The sequence below is a fragment of the Cryptosporidium bovis genome (assembly GCF_009768925.1).
Source record: "Cryptosporidium bovis isolate 45015 chromosome Unknown contig_12, whole genome shotgun sequence".
Taxonomy (NCBI): Eukaryota; Apicomplexa; class Conoidasida; order Eucoccidiorida; family Cryptosporidiidae; genus Cryptosporidium; species Cryptosporidium bovis.
The window spans coordinates 46,134-62,686 of NW_027125036.1; the positions used below are offsets into that span (position 1 = coordinate 46,134).

Sequence of the window (16,553 nt, forward strand, 5' to 3'; positions counted from 1 at the left end):
CAATATCACTTTCTTTTGCAGAGGGCGAGGCGTTACAATAAATAGATTTTGGCGAGTTAAATAGGTAAAACAAACTGCAGTAAAAACACTTGTGAATAAAGTGAGTTATTGGTTATTGACCTGGGTTGAGCCATGCCAAGGGTAAGAGGTAGGAGAAAGAAGACAAGAACTCACAAGAAGGAATTGGTGGAAGAAGAGTTGAAGTCTATTCCAAAGTGTTTTGTGTTAAGGAAAGGTAAGGTGATGAAACAGATAAAAAACCTAGTAATGGACATGAGATATGTGATGTCACCATGGAGCGCAATTAAACTCCAGGAGAACAAGTACAACAAAACGAAAGACTTTGTGAGTATATCAGGCCCCCTAGGCATAACTCACATTTTAGCATTTAGTCAAACAAGTACGGGAGCCTATTTGCGCTTAATAGTACTTCCTTCTGGGCCAACAGCGACTTTTAAGATAGAGGGTTTCAGTTTGATGCACGATGTGAGATCTTCTCAGAAGAGACCAAGAAGCTGCAGTTCTGATTATCTAACTTCTCCGTTATTGGTTATAAATGGAATGAAAGGCGTTGATAACAACGCTAAAAACAACCCAATCCCCCTTGATTTGATTCAGACAATGATTAGTGGAATGATTCCAGCAATAGATATTGAGAAAATACAGACTAGATCCTGCAAAAGAGTAGTATTATTCGAGTTTGATAAAAGCAGTCTAACATTTGAGTTAAGACACTATGCAATTATACGTCGTCCAGCGGGGGTATCTAGATCCATAAGAAAGATTTTGCTGCGGACAAAGGACTCAAAACTATATTCTATTGGCCGTGGTGATGATATGGCGGATTACATTCTCTCTTCTGAAAACGGTGGATGTGCTTCAGATAGCGAGGTTGAGGATGAGGTTGAAGTAAATATGCCAATACTTGGTAAAAACGATAGAGACGAAAAAATGGGACTTTCAGAGAGAGGTGGAAACTTTACTGGAAAGGTTTCTGTGTCTTTGAAGGAACTTGGACCGAGGATAACCATGAAGTTAGTGAAAATAGTAGATGAAGTGTGTGATGGTGCTGTTATATATCACAGATTTGTCAAAAAGACCCAAAAAGAATTACTCGAACTCAACAAAAAGGAGTCTTCATTAAGGGAGAAAAGGAAGAAAGAGATGGAACTTTTGAGTGAAAAAGATTTCGATCAAGACGGGACTTCGAATGTGACAGAAACAGAAATTGAAACCGAAGAAGGCGACCATGATAGTGCCGATGATTAGTAAACGAGCGCCGCCAAACAATTCAGTACAGTGAATGGATATTTATACATTATTAGGATGTGCATGTATATGACATTTTAACAAGTATTAAATACTTAGGAATTATTTAGGAAGAAATTTGCTAAGTTTTCTACAATCATTGCTTTTTTTTGATATGCTCTTTTTGTACTCGTTAAAACGGGCTGCAATGCTCTCGTTTTCTCCACTGAAACTTTTAATGAATGACTTTATGTCTCCAGGTTGTAAGGCCGCTGCCTTTAAAAGGTCCGTGATAGATTCCAATTCATTGTCGAACGGACTACCTTGATATTTGGGCAATACAATAGAGTTATCACTTTGAAATGAAACAGAGTCGGATTCGTTGTCAATTAAAATGACTCTCTCAAGATTTCTCCCAAGTCTGTTTAAGTTTTTAAAATATTTCCCGTTTTTTTTGGTGAACTGGTTCTTGTCTAAAACACCAATTACAGGCAAGTTCCATTTATGAACAATTTCTTGAGGAATTGGAAATGATTCATCACTCCATATAACTATTTCGTAATAGTGTTTTAAAATATCAAAGAATTTGTCTACTCCTGGTCTTTTAATGACACCCCAGCCATTTCTCTTGCTATGCGAATAATCACATATAGTGCCACGTAAACCAATAACTAATGTTGGAAGATTTTCGGGATACCCAAGCTTATCAAAGTCAGGTAACAATGGTTCCTCCTCATTCTGTGGAAATAACCTATTAACCACGTTCTCTAAAACCCAGGCATAACTCCATTCATTAAAACGTTCAAATTTATTGTTCAATTCGCCTATATTTTTAAGTGGTCTCCTGTTTCTCAGTATGTATCCTGCATAAATTACCACTCCTGTTCCAAGAAAAAGTCTAAAACCGGAGCCTTTCTCATCACCGTTCTCATCTGTAACTCTGTTAGTTGAGAACCTCCTTTCAGAGTTCGTCCGAGAATCGTGCAAAATTCTTCCAAAATCTATATTCGAATTCAAACCATAAAATCTTCTTGTGAAGAAGGGGATGCAGAAAAGTTGTGAAGCAGGAAGGAATGAACAAGTCAAATTCAAGAAATCTCTGTGTTTATTGCACGATAAAAGTGCGTTAAACATAAATGTTTGCGTTGTAAAAAAAACTAATCTAATCCGTAGCTCGCGCCAAAAATTGACGTTTTAGCGAAACAATTTAAAAACCTTGAAAAACTCCCTCAATTTACTCCTGTAGTTTGGCTTTGATGAAAGTTATACATGCACATTACAGTTATAAATATCCGAATTCAGCGCGTTTCTTATTGCTTTAATAACTTACCATAGTCGCGATACACGTAGGAATGCCCTCAGGCTTTTCTATCCAAAGCTTATGTGGAATATTGTTTGAATTTAGCTCCAATGATACACTTTTAAGTATGGCTTCATCGGGACAAGAAAGAACGACTTTTCTCATGTTATCTATGTCTTCTGTATAGTTTGTTACCACATCATCGTTTATATTCTCTACTATTGCAGCAGTACTTTATTAATGTTAATATTTTCATTTTTGTTACACTCACATCAATAACCTACCTTGCATGGCATGCCTGAGCTATCAGAGACCCATAGTTCCATTTCAGATCTCTCCTCAACAAAATATATTGAACTATTTGGTCCTTTTCGTCATTCATTTTAATATACTGAATAAAAAATAAGTATTTAGGCGCCAATTGCTTTATTTACATGTGGACCAAATATGTTTTGCAGTTGCCAAATGGAGTCAACAAAAACAATATATCCCGATAAAATTTTCTGGATGATTTGTGTGAGGTTAAAAAACAGACTATTTTCGTGAACTTTTTAACCAACAGAAAATATGATGCTAGAAAGGGCCTGAGAGTCAAGGTCGTGCATAATCGCATACAAATGATTCCTTCATGCCTTTTAAACGATCAGGAGCAAAAGCAAATTGAACTCATACAACCACTAATTGGCACATTTGTGACAGTATTGCTCGTTGTTTTGCTGTTGGTTCTCATCACTGCGGCAGTGACAGTGGTGTACCTGTTGGTTTTCGTGTTGATGACAAAAATGTGAATTCTCTGCATGCTGAAATGCATGATTTTGGTGATGCAAGGAACAGTATGGTTGAGGAGGAACGTATGTCGGTGGTGGTATGTGTTGTTTAGAAGGAGCCTTGTTAAAATTCATTGATATATTTGAGTGAAAATCCCGCACTGCTTTCTCGTTTTCTATTGTATTTAATGTATCAATTAAACAAAAAATTAGTAGGTAAACAAATGATTTTTAATTAGTACATTACTGATTTTTACATCGGCATTCATGTTTCTCTATTTTTTAACTTACCACTGAATGATTTCGGTTTAGGTGTAAACTTATGAGAAGATCTCAATAACGTCCACAACAAGATGAAAAGTGAAATAAATAAAAACACTCCAAGTGTCACTATTACGGGAACTATCCAACTCGCCAACATTACTACTCTTGCTATTTATATATCATAGACTATTGACATATATAAACTTTATCACCCCATGGCAATTTATATGTATTCTTCACCCCTTTAATAGACATAAACGTATATTTGACTAAATGATTAAAAGATACGAGTGGGATAAAAGAGGGTAAAGGCAGGTACATACATTAGGAAAGAAAAATATAAGTAGCTTAAATATTGATATAAAGTTAAGAGATGTCGGTGAACAATCAAAGTTTCCAAATTAGATTCTTACTTTTCTCCATGTGAAATTTCATGTTGTTAATATAGCTTTTCGAGATCACAATGGGGTGTTTAGAGGTAAATGTAGATAACGCAGCGGTAGTTTACCAGTCGGAAGTTGTGTAAAGCTTGTTTACAAATGAGGTTTTTCAAGAAAGAGTCATTATTCTCGGGGGAAGTAATATGGCTATTGTTGCATGAAGGCGTCTGAAACTTCAATAATAATGGTATAGCTACGTTTTGAAGCGTCTTTCTCCCTGAAAAAATGTGCGTAACACTTAAGACTAAGCCCTTTTTTTGCCTCTAAATGATCCTTGAATAGAGTTATTGTTTGTTTCCAGTGTGTCGGTCTGTTGTACGGGGAGGTGGATAGAATTGTGATATTATCACCTTCTCCTGGGAAAGCAACATCGAACCATAATACAAACCCGTTTACAAATTCCGTATCATTTTTGACTGTAACGTTAAAGAATGTTTGAAAATCGTCTAAATCTTCTGTTTTAACTTTGTATAGGTCAATTTCAAAGAGTTTATCCGATGTGAAGTTATTGACGTTTTTTGATTCCACATTTAGGATAAGTGGCGACTTGAGATAGCCTGCAAGAACTAACTCTTTCATTGATGAATAATTAAAACCCTGGATGTTGTTCAAACTTTCAATATTCTCCACCCAAAAATCCTCAAGTTCCACAAGTGAGGCGTATATTGAGGCTTTGCAAGGAAACATGAGTCCCATATTCGGATCTAGCCACTTATCTCTAGCAAAAATAACGCTGTCTAGCATTCCCTCGTGAAGAAGGTAGAATCCCATCCATTCTGAAACTATAACGTCTACTTGCTGAACTGGTAACTCTACCTCCTCCACAACTCCATGAATTACTTTAATTTTATCGGATAAGTCGTTATCCTCTACTATCTTTCTTGCAAGCAGTGATACCTTACTTCCGTCAATGGCATAAACCATTTCCGCTCCGAACTTTGCTGCTAGCAAAGAGAGAATTCCAGTTCCACAGCCAACATCGAGTACAATCTTTCCTTTAATTAGCTCTCTGTTGTTCTCAAACGCTTTTCTGTATGATTCAACTCTTTCCTCATCCTGTAGCATCAATTGGTGAACCAACAAATCGTCGTAACTTCTCGAGTAGTTGTCAAGAGAAGTCATTTGAAATCGAAACTGAAAAAAACCCAAAATCTGGAGAATTAATGAGATACAAGATGAAAAGAAGGTGAAAAAGCTAAAAATTTAAGTGTCAGATATTGGCGGACCGAAAAGGAGATAGGATTCCGAAAAGTTAGCAGGTCAGCCCCACTGAAACTAAGGAGAAACACACAATCTGAAATCAAACCAAATACCATAACCTAAAAATGCCAAAAGGTACGTTATAATCACAACTATATCCTGTCTCACATAAAAACCACAGAACATTACATAAGGTTAATGAGTTACTCGAGACATTTGGCGGAATTTTGGGGTAAGTACCATCCTTCGTAGATCACATACACCAAATGTGGCGGTAACATATCCAAATAGAGACAATAAGTGTGATGAATAGATATATTAATTGGTGAGAGTAAAAAGTAAGTTTCTACAGTGAAGAAACAGTGTAGCAAGAGTCGATTTTTTTTTGTGTAAGCAAAGCAAAGTTAAGATATAGCAAGAGAGATAAGCTAATTTCTTATTTGACGGTTTTCCATAAAACACTTACCAACTGATAATTCTAAGGTTCAAGTAGATTTGAAAAAAAATGGGAAACATTATAGGAAAGTGTGGTTGCAGTGAGATAACGTGTAATTTGAATGCAATTAGGGGCGTAAATAATAACAAACGCATCTTCAGAAAGGACTATAGAATTCCAGAATTTTTGATAGAGTTAGTTGAATTGGAAATTAGCATTAGGGATGGGTCCACCATAGTTTCGTCAAAGATAATAATGAGAAGAAATCCAAAGTCCAATTTCAAAGGTGATTTGTCTTTGGATGGTGATTGCTTGAAATTGGTATCCGTTAAGTTGAACGGTGGGATTCTTGAAAAAAACCTTTACAAAGGTTATTTCCAACCAGATGGCCCTGATGGTAGATTGGTAATTACAAGTAGTTTACTTCCATCTAAAGACCAACAGTTTACCTTGGAAACGGTCGTTGAGATATGCCCAGAAACGAATACTAAAAACATGGGTCTTTATTATTCAGGTGGAGTTTATTCCACACAATGTGAATCAAACGGATTTAGGAGAATTACCTTCTTTTTAGATCGTCCAGATGTAATGTGCAAGTTTAGAGTTAGACTAGAAGCTGACAAAGCTAAGTGTCCTGTACTACTATCAAATGGTAATTTACTGGAAAAAGGTCAAGTTCAAGGCGAAGATAATCGCCATTATGTAATATATGTGGACCCATTCCCAAAACCGTCATATTTATTTGCAGTAGTTGCAGGAGTATTGGGAAATCTAGAAGATAAGTTCGTAACAAGGTCGGGAAAGACTGTGAAGCTCTTTGTTTACAGTGAGCCAAAATACGTCGATAGACTTCAATTAGCAATGGAATCATTAAAACTAGCTATGAAATGGGATGAGGATCGCTTTGGTCTGGAGTATGATCTGGAGGTATTCAATATTGTTGCAGTTGAGTCATTTAACTTTGGTGCTATGGAAAATAAAAGTTTAAATATCTTCAATTGTTCTTGTTTACTGGCATCTGAGCACTTGACTACTGATGGAATATTTACCACTATTCTCTCAATTGTAGGACATGAATATTTCCACAACTACACTGGCAATCGTGTTACCTGCAGGGATTGGTTCCAACTTACCCTGAAAGAAGGATTGACTGTTTATAGGGATCAGGAATTTTCAAGGGATTGTGTAGATAGATTGTCTGAACTCTTGGGAGAAATAGAAGTACTTAAGAATTATCAATTCGTTGAGGACTCTGGGCCACTTGCACATCCAATTCGTCCAGATTCAATAGTGTCAACAAATAACCTTTATACATCAACAGTTTATAGAAAAGGAGCTGAGGTTGTGAGAATGTATGAGACAATTTTGGGACGCGAGGGATTCAGAAGAGGTATGGATCTTTATTTTGCTCGTCATGACGGTCAGGCTGTCACTTGCGACGATTTTAGAAGTGCAATGGCCGATGCAAACAACTATGACTTTACTCAATTTGAGCGTTGGTATGACCAAGCGGGTACTCCAGAGGTTGAGGTTGTCTCGATAGACCATAATAAAATCGATAAAACATGTTCGATTACTCTTCGTCAACGTTGCAGTCCAACTCCTGGGCAGTCAAAGAAAAGACCGTTTTACATTCCCGTTGTGGTTGGATTATTGGGCAAAGAGTCATGTAAAGAAATACGGCCATCTGAGACATTGATTTTGAAGGAACAGCAACAGACCTTTGTTTTAGATAATGTTTGGGAAACTCCAATTGCGTCAATCTTAAGAGGATTCTCAGCTCCAGTTAACCTCAGATTCAACACTCCGCGTTCAGATGAGGATTTAGCATTTCTACTTGCATATGACACTGACGAATATAATAGATATGATGCAGCTCAGACCCTCTTTAAAAAGATTCTTGTCCAAGTTGCAACTAGAGCCTCCGAGAGGGACTCGCCGGAACTGCTTGTTAATGAACTTTTATCAGAAACTATTTTGAACTGTTTCGACTCATTCATTAGCAAGATAAGAACATCCAAAAACACAAATGGAACCATTTCTCCGGTTGTAGCTGCTTACGCATTGAGAATGCCAAGTTACAAGCAAATTTTGTCCTCAATAAGTGAACCTAACTTTGACAACATTGTCGGAGCCTTCAGAGCATTGGGAACCATTTTCTCCACCAGATACAGCACACAATTCATTAACTTATTTAATACATTAACAGATGATCTCAAGAAGTTGCCTTCTCAAAGTCCATTCATTGTGGGTAAGGGAGTTAATGTCGAGGTAATAATGATTAGAAAACTATTGAATTTGTTATTGGATTACATTTCAAAAGTAGACCCGGTACTCACAACAAAATTAGGATTTGAACAGTTCAATAGTTTCAATTATATGACGAGTAAACTAGGGTCCATTTCTGCGATGTTATTCTCTAATCCTGACTCAAGCGAGTGTAGGGAAGCATTGGATTCCTTGTTGGAAGCAACAACTGATGATGTGTCCACACTGCATCAATACTTTACCATACAAGCCAGTTGCCCCTTACCAGACACTGTTGAGAGAGTGATTTCCCTTTACAAATCCAATCCTCAATTCATTAAGTATAAGGAAAACCCAACAATATTTTCGTCATTGGTTGGTGCTTTCTCTTCCAATTTTGTTGCATTTAACAGAGAGGACGGACTTGGATACTCATTTGTTGCTGATGCAATCATTGAAATGGACAAAATAAATCCAATGTCAGCTGCGAATAAAGCAAGGTCGTTTACCAGTGTAGTGAAGCTTGATGGAAGGAGGAAGGAGTTAATTAAGCAGAATGTTGAGAGAATTTTAAGTACTCCTGGAATTTCTGACGATACAAGTGAGATTTTAAAGTCAATTACCTTTTAAGCATGTGATGACGGTATTGTTTTATCGGTCCTTCATGCTCACTGAGTGTTTTTTAGAAACAAATGCTTAATTCAAGGATTCTTTTTTCTTTCATTGTTTTGAAGATAGACAAATAATATAATGCGTTTGAGACACTCTTTTCCTACTGTTTTACTCTTTTGTATAACTTTAATATTTGTTTATTCCTTATAACGGTTATTAAAGCCCTTGTTTTAACTTTCTATGCATTAAAAATTTCATTTTCCTTGACATAAGTGGGCCGATTGCCACCAAATTGGGAAGGCGCCATACGCATGGGACGGCATATAGTAAGTTGGCCATGTTCAACACTGCATGCAATAAGTTTGCATCTGCATGTAAATCACCGTTGAATTGATGGCTTACATGCAAATAAATGAACACCGACAAAACAATATTTAAAATATTTGAATTGTCTAAGTTTTTGTATTTTTAATGTGTGTATTTTGTTGTTAATAACCCTTTGTGGTTAACAGTAGAATTTTTTTCCTTTCAGAGTTGAATAGTGAAAAAGGTTACTCGCGAGTAGTGAGAACTCGGTTGTGCAGAATAAAGGTGAGATGAAGAGAACATTCTGACAAAAGGACAAACAAGTGCACACCCAAAATAAAACAAGCAAACAATAATATTAAACAAGTAACCAGCTAAATTTGCGACTGGAGAATTTTGAGAGAGCAAGTTAGGTGTTTGTGCTCAAGTATGAATATAATATTCCCTGGACGAAGTCATTTTGGGAATGCAAAGCCTTTGCAAATATTTCCTTATTTGAATTCAAGTAAATTGACTGTATAGTACTTCTTAATAACGGTGAAATCAATTCAAAATAATTCGATTTGGGATTTAAAACCGACTGAAGAGAAGAAATGAGATCAAGCATTTGTTTGATATTAGAAGCATCAACTATTGTTGGCTTTATTTTAATGGCAAAACATATTCCTTGTATAGCACTCATTTTTTCTGCATCATTTCTAACAGTAGAAAGTATTTCAAATATTTGACCCAAACAAAAGGATATCTTTGGGTTTGATTTTTCCGGAAACAAAGCAGAAGTTCTTCCAAGAGTAATACAAATGTTAATTGCAAGATTGTTGGTTTGAGTATTGGTATCATTATTTACGGGAATTCTTGAAATTAATGTATCTAGAATTGGGTCCAACAATTGTTCAATACATGGTCTTGTTTCAGAACTAGAGTGAGCAATCATTTCACCTAATGCCCAAGCAGCATTATTGGATATACCTATATTAGTGTCATTAATGTTAATGATTGTAATTTGCAATATCTCGGAAAAAACCGGTTTTATAATATTCATATCATCACCACCATACTTAGCCAAGTCACCTAAACAAGCAAAAACACTTTGTTTAACGTTTGGGAATCTGTCATATCTTGAAAACACTTGTATATATCCCAAGAAATTGCACCTTTTAAGTACCGGAATAGATTCAAATCTAATGGACTCTACTATTGAACTAACGAGATCCAAAGCACATTCAATGACTTCTGGAATGCCATTGCACGAATCGTCTGCATCTTTTGTTAAGTTAACAGCCGAGTAAAGATTGTTAGAAATACAGTGTTCGAGTACCGGTTCTGCAAACTTTGATACACCAGGTCCAATTACAGTAAATATCTTGGATATTGCATCCATCGATCCAATTAAACATGGGTGTTCAACAGGAAAAGTCTTCCATTTCTCAATTAAAAGTGGTATTAGATTATTCTCGAATTTTTGATTATATACACTTGGTCCAACAGAAAAACACAAAGTTGATATTGTATCGCATAAAATAAGTAAATTTCTGTATTGATAAGTTACAAGAGCTCTTGATATTGTTTCAATGATTTCATCTAAAAATGGTATAAGTGATAAAGATTGAGTAGAGTCTTCGATAAATGTAGCTGTTGCTGAACAAGCAGCTTCCTCAACTCTTTTATTCGGATCTAATACGCGTGTCAAGAGCGCCCTTACAGCATCTGATAGAATTGGTTGCCCTTGCTGATGTGCCAGCCAAGGGGCGAATCTGGAAATACACCAACATGATATGCTTCTAATTAATGGTTTACTATCATTTGTGAGCCTAAATAAGTAATTCAGCACCTTTGGTAAAAATGGGGAAAGACCTCCCAAACAACCCCTTGCTATTGCTCCAAGAGCCAATACTGCACTTTCTTGTTTTTCCCAATCTTGATTTTGAAGCCTATTTTCAATTAAAGGAAGTAAGTCTTTGAGTATCTCGTTGCCAAAAACAACAGAAATGTGATCTAGAGCAAGAGCTGATGCTTTTCTGACGGTCCATTGATTACCCCATGCGCCTATTTCAACTTCGTCATCGTCGTCACCATTGCCTCCACGCCCTTGATGGAATCTCGGGCCCATTGAATGTTGATCGTCTTCAACCTTATCCTCAAAGTGAGAAGGGTCCATTTCAATATAATCAAAATCCGTGAATATTGCATTATCTAATAGGCAAATAAGAAGTCTTGGAAGAAAAGGTCTTAAATAACTTGCTCCTTTTTCATTTCTGAGATAAATTGGCCAAAATTCAAGGCTCTCAAGTCTAAGATTATAAGAATCAGCGTTATTATCTTCGCAGCAACAGAGTATAAAGTCAATAATAACCGAAACTCCCGAACTGTCAATAATTGAATCAGGATCATCTTCGATAATTGTAATAATACCAATTACAACTAAAATTCTAATTCTCTTGCTTTCTTGTTTAGCCATAATACCAATAATTTGCCAATACGAATTAAATAAGTCGTTCAGCGGCTGATTTTTTGTAAATAAGTGGTGTTGAGCATACAAAGTTATGCATTTAAGACTATAATATACGGCAGCTTCATTACTACTAAGAACTTGATGCAAACCTTGGCATATCGTAAATAATTTTGGAAGTATTATTTGTTTAGATACTTCAATAAAAGATCCAAGCCTTTGTTTGGACTCGAAAGACACCGCAGAATTCTCGCCAAGGCAGAATTCCAATTCATCTTCACAGATTTTATACAAACAGTCAAAAGCACCATCTATACTGTCATGAGTAGCCATGTCAACAAGTTGCGACAAATAGTGCAAAAATTCAACAAGAAATGGCTTGCCTTGTTTCATGTTTACAAAGTTAGTTACTATTGTTCCTGCAGTGGACCTGATTAACTTTTGCGAATCATTCAAAGCAGTTAAAGATGCTCTTTTTATATATTCAAGTTGTTCAGGAGAGTTTGGAATTCCATATTGAAGTAGGTAGTTTTTCAAGAGCAAACCTGCTCTCTGACGCACGTCAACTCCCTCATTATTGAGCTCGGAGAATATCAAAGCAAAGTAACACGATGCGTCATTCGAAGAATTCACAAAGGAATTTAGTGCATTTGTAACCTGCAACTGGACATTACTGTCAGGAGAGTCTGCTTGTTTCAAAATGTTAAGCACTTCTTGACATCTTATCACATCTGACTTCCATTGTGTAGATGACATCTATCTCAGAAACGGCAAGCTTTTTTTACTTTATGGTTTCCTTAAGCCAACTCGATAATCAATATATTAATTATACACAAGTCTTCAAGGGGGAGAAGAGTGAGCACTCTTACTGGGTTAAAACCGGCGACTCCCCTTGTTCTTTTTTCTCACTAGCACTTATCTTCACTACTACTAGTGCCTTAAGATCTTTCTTTCTTTCAGAAAGGGAAAATGCGTACAAATAAAATATCAAGTCCCGTCTACAATATATTAATTACTTTGGTTTCAATTAGGGTATTCAACCAAAATTGGGCTTGGCGGCACTTATGTTTTGCCCATATTATTGGTGATAAAGATAATGATTAAGAATGTAAATGTGCATCCAAAGCAATGAAGTGGACAATTAAAATGGAGTAAAGGTAGGAATAGAAGTTCGAATAAGGGTATAGTGTGAAAGATGAAAAACTATCAATTGTTGCTTTTCTGAACTGTAAACTAGTTTCCCGAGTCAATGTGTTGTGCCACTTGTACATTGGTCATTTAGTAGTGAAGAGGGCTCAAACACATGAAAGCAAACGATTTCTTACTGTAGGCACACTATATATATATTATCAATTGTGTAGTACATAGATGGACGTCCTTTAGTAGAGAAATGGTGGCAGGCGCAGGAATGGAGCTAGAATTTGAAAGAAGGAAAAGGGAAGGAATTGTATTTTTACCACCTTAATATTCGCCTCTCTTCAATATAAAAAAGAATAACTACTTTTAATACAAGTCATGTTTTGCATGTCATGCAATTTTATAACGGGTGAGTAATGTTTGGGCGGGAGGTCTCTTTTTATAATATAGGGTGATTATTATTGCGTCTCTTGTAATGAGACAAGAAATAAATAATAAATGTATGTAAAATAAACAACAATATATATAGGTCAAATAAAAGTAGTAGCAATAGCCACAAAACGCTATTTATTGGGCGTATAATATAAATAATAAAATACAATCATTTCAAATTTAACTAGGGCGTCGCGAATAAATAAGAATCAGGAAAGCGGTTAGGCTAAAAGGTAATAGTCGTTCAAATTCCATATAAATCAGGCGAGGACAAAGGTACCAAAAAGATAAGTAGTAGATAACAGGAAGAATTATAGTTTTATTTTTTTACTTGGAGTTGTAAAGTAAATCAATATGGTTAGATACGCAGTAAACCCCGATACTCCTTCTAAGAGTGTAAAGTGCAAAGGGACGGATCTTCGTGTAAGTTATAAGAATACATATGAGACGGCAACGGCAATAAAGGGAATGTATTTATTGGACGCTCGTCAATATTTAAATGATGTAATAGCAAAGAAGAGGTGCGTCCCATTTAGGAGATTTAATGGTGGAGTTGGCAGAACAGCGAAGGCAAACGAGTTTAAGTTGACACAAGGTAGATTTCCAGAGAAATCTTGTAGATTTCTCCTGGACTTACTTCAAAATGCAGAGAGTAACTGCGAGATGAAGGGTTTGGACATTGATCGTTTGATGTTAGTATCGATAGTTGTTACACAGGCACCAGCAAATAGAAGAAGAACATTCAGAGCTCATGGTCGCATAACCCCATTTAAAAGTCAACCTTGCAATATTCAGATGATATTCAAGGAGATAGACGATGCTGTTGAGCAACCCAAAGACATTGAGAATCACAAGGTGATCAAGTTGACAAAGAAGCAATTGGCTTGCAGGAAACTTCGTGTTGGTGCTAAAAACTGAACTTCTGTTGTTTATAATCGAATTAACAGTAAATTTACCGTACTACACCTACAATTACACTAACATTAATAATTACCATATACTACAAACGGTACAGGGCATTAAATATCATTTTGACTTTTTATTGTGAGTATTTGGTTGTGTAGACATCCTTTCTATCATGATTGCAAATGTGATCAATAAAAAAGCTGTTACCATCAATCAAACAATTAGCTGTTTTATATTTAAATAGAACTTTTATAGTTTTAACGTTTTTAGTTGGCTAATCAATGAATCTACTTAAATAAGTGAGAACTTTTTTGTAATACATAGCCATTTAATAAAAACACTGTTTTACATATCGTATATCTGATAAGGTATTTGTCACTTATTCCGTCTTCTCCCAACTGAGGAATAAACCGCATATTTTGGTTCCTCCCCTCCCTTTTTCTATTACATTGGATTACTCGCTACCAGATATGTAATCTGTTGTTTCTCTATATTGTTGCATTTATTTCGTTAAAGTTGCGGTTTTGGTTAATACATCAAGAGAATACTTAAGTGCCACTTTACGCCAGTTTGTGTCATTTGGCTCTTGGAGAATTTACAAAGGGAAACTTCAAATAAGCCAATAAGGTACTTGAATACTAAAGGAATCACATATACTCAAACAGTGTTTATTGCGTAATATAGCTACTTTGTTGCAACATTATTACGACAAAGGTAAAACTCCATTGTTCATTTTGATGAAATAAGGTGTCATTCTTTTTTCAAAGACAAACAAAAAATCGTAAACCTATAAATAGCAAAATTTACAGGAAAAGACATAATATTTTAAAAGAATGGATTTGAGTTCTTGTTGTCATGGTTCCTCTATAAACTCAGTGCCTCACTTAGGTTCCGGAAAGCACTACAAGGATCAGGTTGGAGAAAGTTTTTACCTTACAACAGCCATAAACTACACAAATGGTGCTCCTCATATGGGACACGCCTATGAGATAGTAACATCTGATATCTTAGTGAGAATAGCAAAGTTGTTTGGTTTAGATGCGAGGTTTCAAACGGGATCTGATGAGCATGGACAAAAGATTGCAAATATTGCAGAAGAAAAAAAAATAACTCCCAAAGAGCTCTGCGATGCAAATGTTGATCAGTTTAAATCTATGAATGATAAGCTAAATATAAAAACTGACAGATTTATAAGAACCACAGACAGTGATCACTTCTTGTCTTCTCAGGATATGTGGAAAAAATGCGAATTAAATGGAGATATATATTTGGGGAATTACACAGGTTGGTATAATGTTAGAGAGGAGAATTTTGTAACTGAATTAGAGGCAAAGCTGTCAGATTACAAAGATCCTGTATCGGGAGTTCCACTAAAGAAGATGGAGGAGCCTTCTTACTTTTTTAGAATATCAAAATACATAAGATTAATAAGAGATCACATATTAGATCATCCAGAATTTGTACAGCCAGAATCAAGTAGAGAGGGAATATTATCTAAATTGGAACCATTAGTAGACCATTCCGAGGATCTTTCTATAAGTAGAACGACTTTTTCGTGGGGTATACCTGTTCCAAATGATCCGGATCATGTGATGTATGTTTGGTTTGACGCCCTGACGAACTATTTAACGGGACTAAATTGGAGTGGAGAAGACAAATCCTTATACAACAAATACTGGAAAAACAGTATACACATAGTTGGTAAAGACATAACCTGGTTTCATTGTGTAGTTTGGCCAGCAATGTTAATGAGTGTTGGAGTTAGTTTGCCTAGAACAGTTTTTTCTCATGGATTTGTAACAGCTTCTGATGGTAAAAAAATGAGTAAAAGTTTGGGAAATGTTGTTGATCCTATTGAACAGCTTTCTGAGGTTGGTTCTGATACATTTAGATATTATTTAGCCAGGGAAGGACGTTTTGGCAATGATGTGAAATATCAATTCTCATCTTTAATTGACTATAATAATGGTGAATTAGCCGATTCTTTTGGTAATCTTGTATCCAGAATAACAAATCTTGCCAACAAATACTGCAACGGAGTTGTTCCATATCCATCAAAAGAAGTAAAATTTGAGTCTCTACCAGTTGACATGGAGGCTAATTTTCAAAGTTACTTTGATTCCTGGAGACTATTTAAAATAGACGAATGCGCTCAAATACCACTTAATATGTCCAGGAGCATAAATAAATTTCTTACAGAACAGGCTCCGTGGGACTCGACTAATGGAAAAACACAAGAGGAAAGAGTAGAGACTATCAGAATAGTATTGGAAGGTGTTTATTGCGTTTCATTATTGTTAAGTCCCTTTACAACTGTTTCTTGTGATGAAGTCTTCCGCAGATTGGGAACTCCACTTAAAACCATTCCGAATACAAGCACAAATTATGACAATCTAAAACCAGATACCCCTGTTTGCGTCGGAGATCCGCTATTTAAAAGAATAACAACTAGACAAACAAAGACTTTTGATGAACTAAGGGCAGAAAAGAAGGAAAGAGAGAACAAGAGGATTTCGAATTCCAAAAAAAAACAGAAAGAACAGGAAAAACAAAAAGCTTAAACAGATGCAATAATGTTATTTTAAGGTTTATTTTACCTACTTGCATGTATTTTTATAGCCGTAAATTTACCGTGATTTAACATGTCCTAGGTGTGCCATAGATGCATGCATACATGCATATTTTAAATGGGGAAATATCTATTAAAAATAACTTGTGTGATTAGTAAAATCTAAAGTGACACAAGGGAACTGAACATGACAGTATATGTAAATATAAAATCTACCTCTGAATTTGTTCAACTAAAAAT

General features: G+C 35.8%; 8 protein-coding genes across 8 annotated transcripts; 4 read left to right on the top strand and 4 right to left on the bottom strand.

Moving 5' to 3' along the window:
- Positions 1-132: 132 nt before the first annotated feature.
- FG379_000487 (uncharacterized protein) lies at positions 133-1,269 on the top strand (the record flags this gene model as incomplete). The annotated part of the gene is made up of 1 exon (XM_067325898.1): positions 133-1,269. The coding sequence occupies one exon, from the start codon at positions 133-135 to the stop codon at positions 1,267-1,269; it is 1,137 nt and encodes a 378-aa protein (XP_067182738.1).
- A 102-nt stretch (positions 1,270-1,371) lies between these two features.
- On the bottom strand, positions 1,372-2,382 carry FG379_000488 (RNA polymerase II CTD NL1 interacting like phosphatase; the record flags this gene model as incomplete). The annotated part of the gene is made up of 1 exon (XM_067325899.1): positions 1,372-2,382. One exon carries the CDS (start codon positions 2,380-2,382, stop codon positions 1,372-1,374), a length of 1,011 nt encoding a protein of 336 aa, XP_067182739.1.
- Positions 2,383-2,566: 184 nt separating this feature from the next.
- Positions 2,567-2,930, bottom strand: FG379_000489 (uncharacterized protein; the record flags this gene model as incomplete). The annotated part of the gene is made up of 2 exons (XM_067325900.1): positions 2,567-2,780; positions 2,833-2,930. 2 exons carry the CDS (start codon positions 2,928-2,930, stop codon positions 2,567-2,569), a joined length of 312 nt encoding a protein of 103 aa, XP_067182740.1.
- Positions 2,931-4,166: 1,236 nt separating this feature from the next.
- FG379_000490 (uncharacterized protein) lies at positions 4,167-5,141 on the bottom strand (the record flags this gene model as incomplete). The annotated part of the gene is made up of 1 exon (XM_067325901.1): positions 4,167-5,141. The coding sequence occupies one exon, from the start codon at positions 5,139-5,141 to the stop codon at positions 4,167-4,169; it is 975 nt and encodes a 324-aa protein (XP_067182741.1).
- A 583-nt stretch (positions 5,142-5,724) lies between these two features.
- On the top strand, positions 5,725-8,532 carry FG379_000491 (zincin aminopeptidase N like metalloprotease; the record flags this gene model as incomplete). The annotated part of the gene is made up of 1 exon (XM_067325902.1): positions 5,725-8,532. The coding sequence occupies one exon, from the start codon at positions 5,725-5,727 to the stop codon at positions 8,530-8,532; it is 2,808 nt and encodes a 935-aa protein (XP_067182742.1).
- Positions 8,533-9,229: 697 nt separating this feature from the next.
- On the bottom strand, positions 9,230-12,025 carry FG379_000492 (importin beta like ARM repeat alpha superhelix; the record flags this gene model as incomplete). Its single annotated transcript, XM_067325903.1, has 1 exon — positions 9,230-12,025. The coding sequence occupies one exon, from the start codon at positions 12,023-12,025 to the stop codon at positions 9,230-9,232; it is 2,796 nt and encodes a 931-aa protein (XP_067182743.1).
- A 1,167-nt stretch (positions 12,026-13,192) lies between these two features.
- FG379_000494 (ribosomal L17) lies at positions 13,193-13,756 on the top strand (the record flags this gene model as incomplete). The annotated part of the gene is made up of 1 exon (XM_067325905.1): positions 13,193-13,756. One exon carries the CDS (start codon positions 13,193-13,195, stop codon positions 13,754-13,756), a length of 564 nt encoding a protein of 187 aa, XP_067182745.1.
- Positions 13,757-14,577: 821 nt separating this feature from the next.
- Positions 14,578-16,305, top strand: FG379_000495 (uncharacterized protein; the record flags this gene model as incomplete). The annotated part of the gene is made up of 1 exon (XM_067325906.1): positions 14,578-16,305. One exon carries the CDS (start codon positions 14,578-14,580, stop codon positions 16,303-16,305), a length of 1,728 nt encoding a protein of 575 aa, XP_067182746.1.
- Between the last annotated feature and the right edge of the window lie 248 nt (positions 16,306-16,553).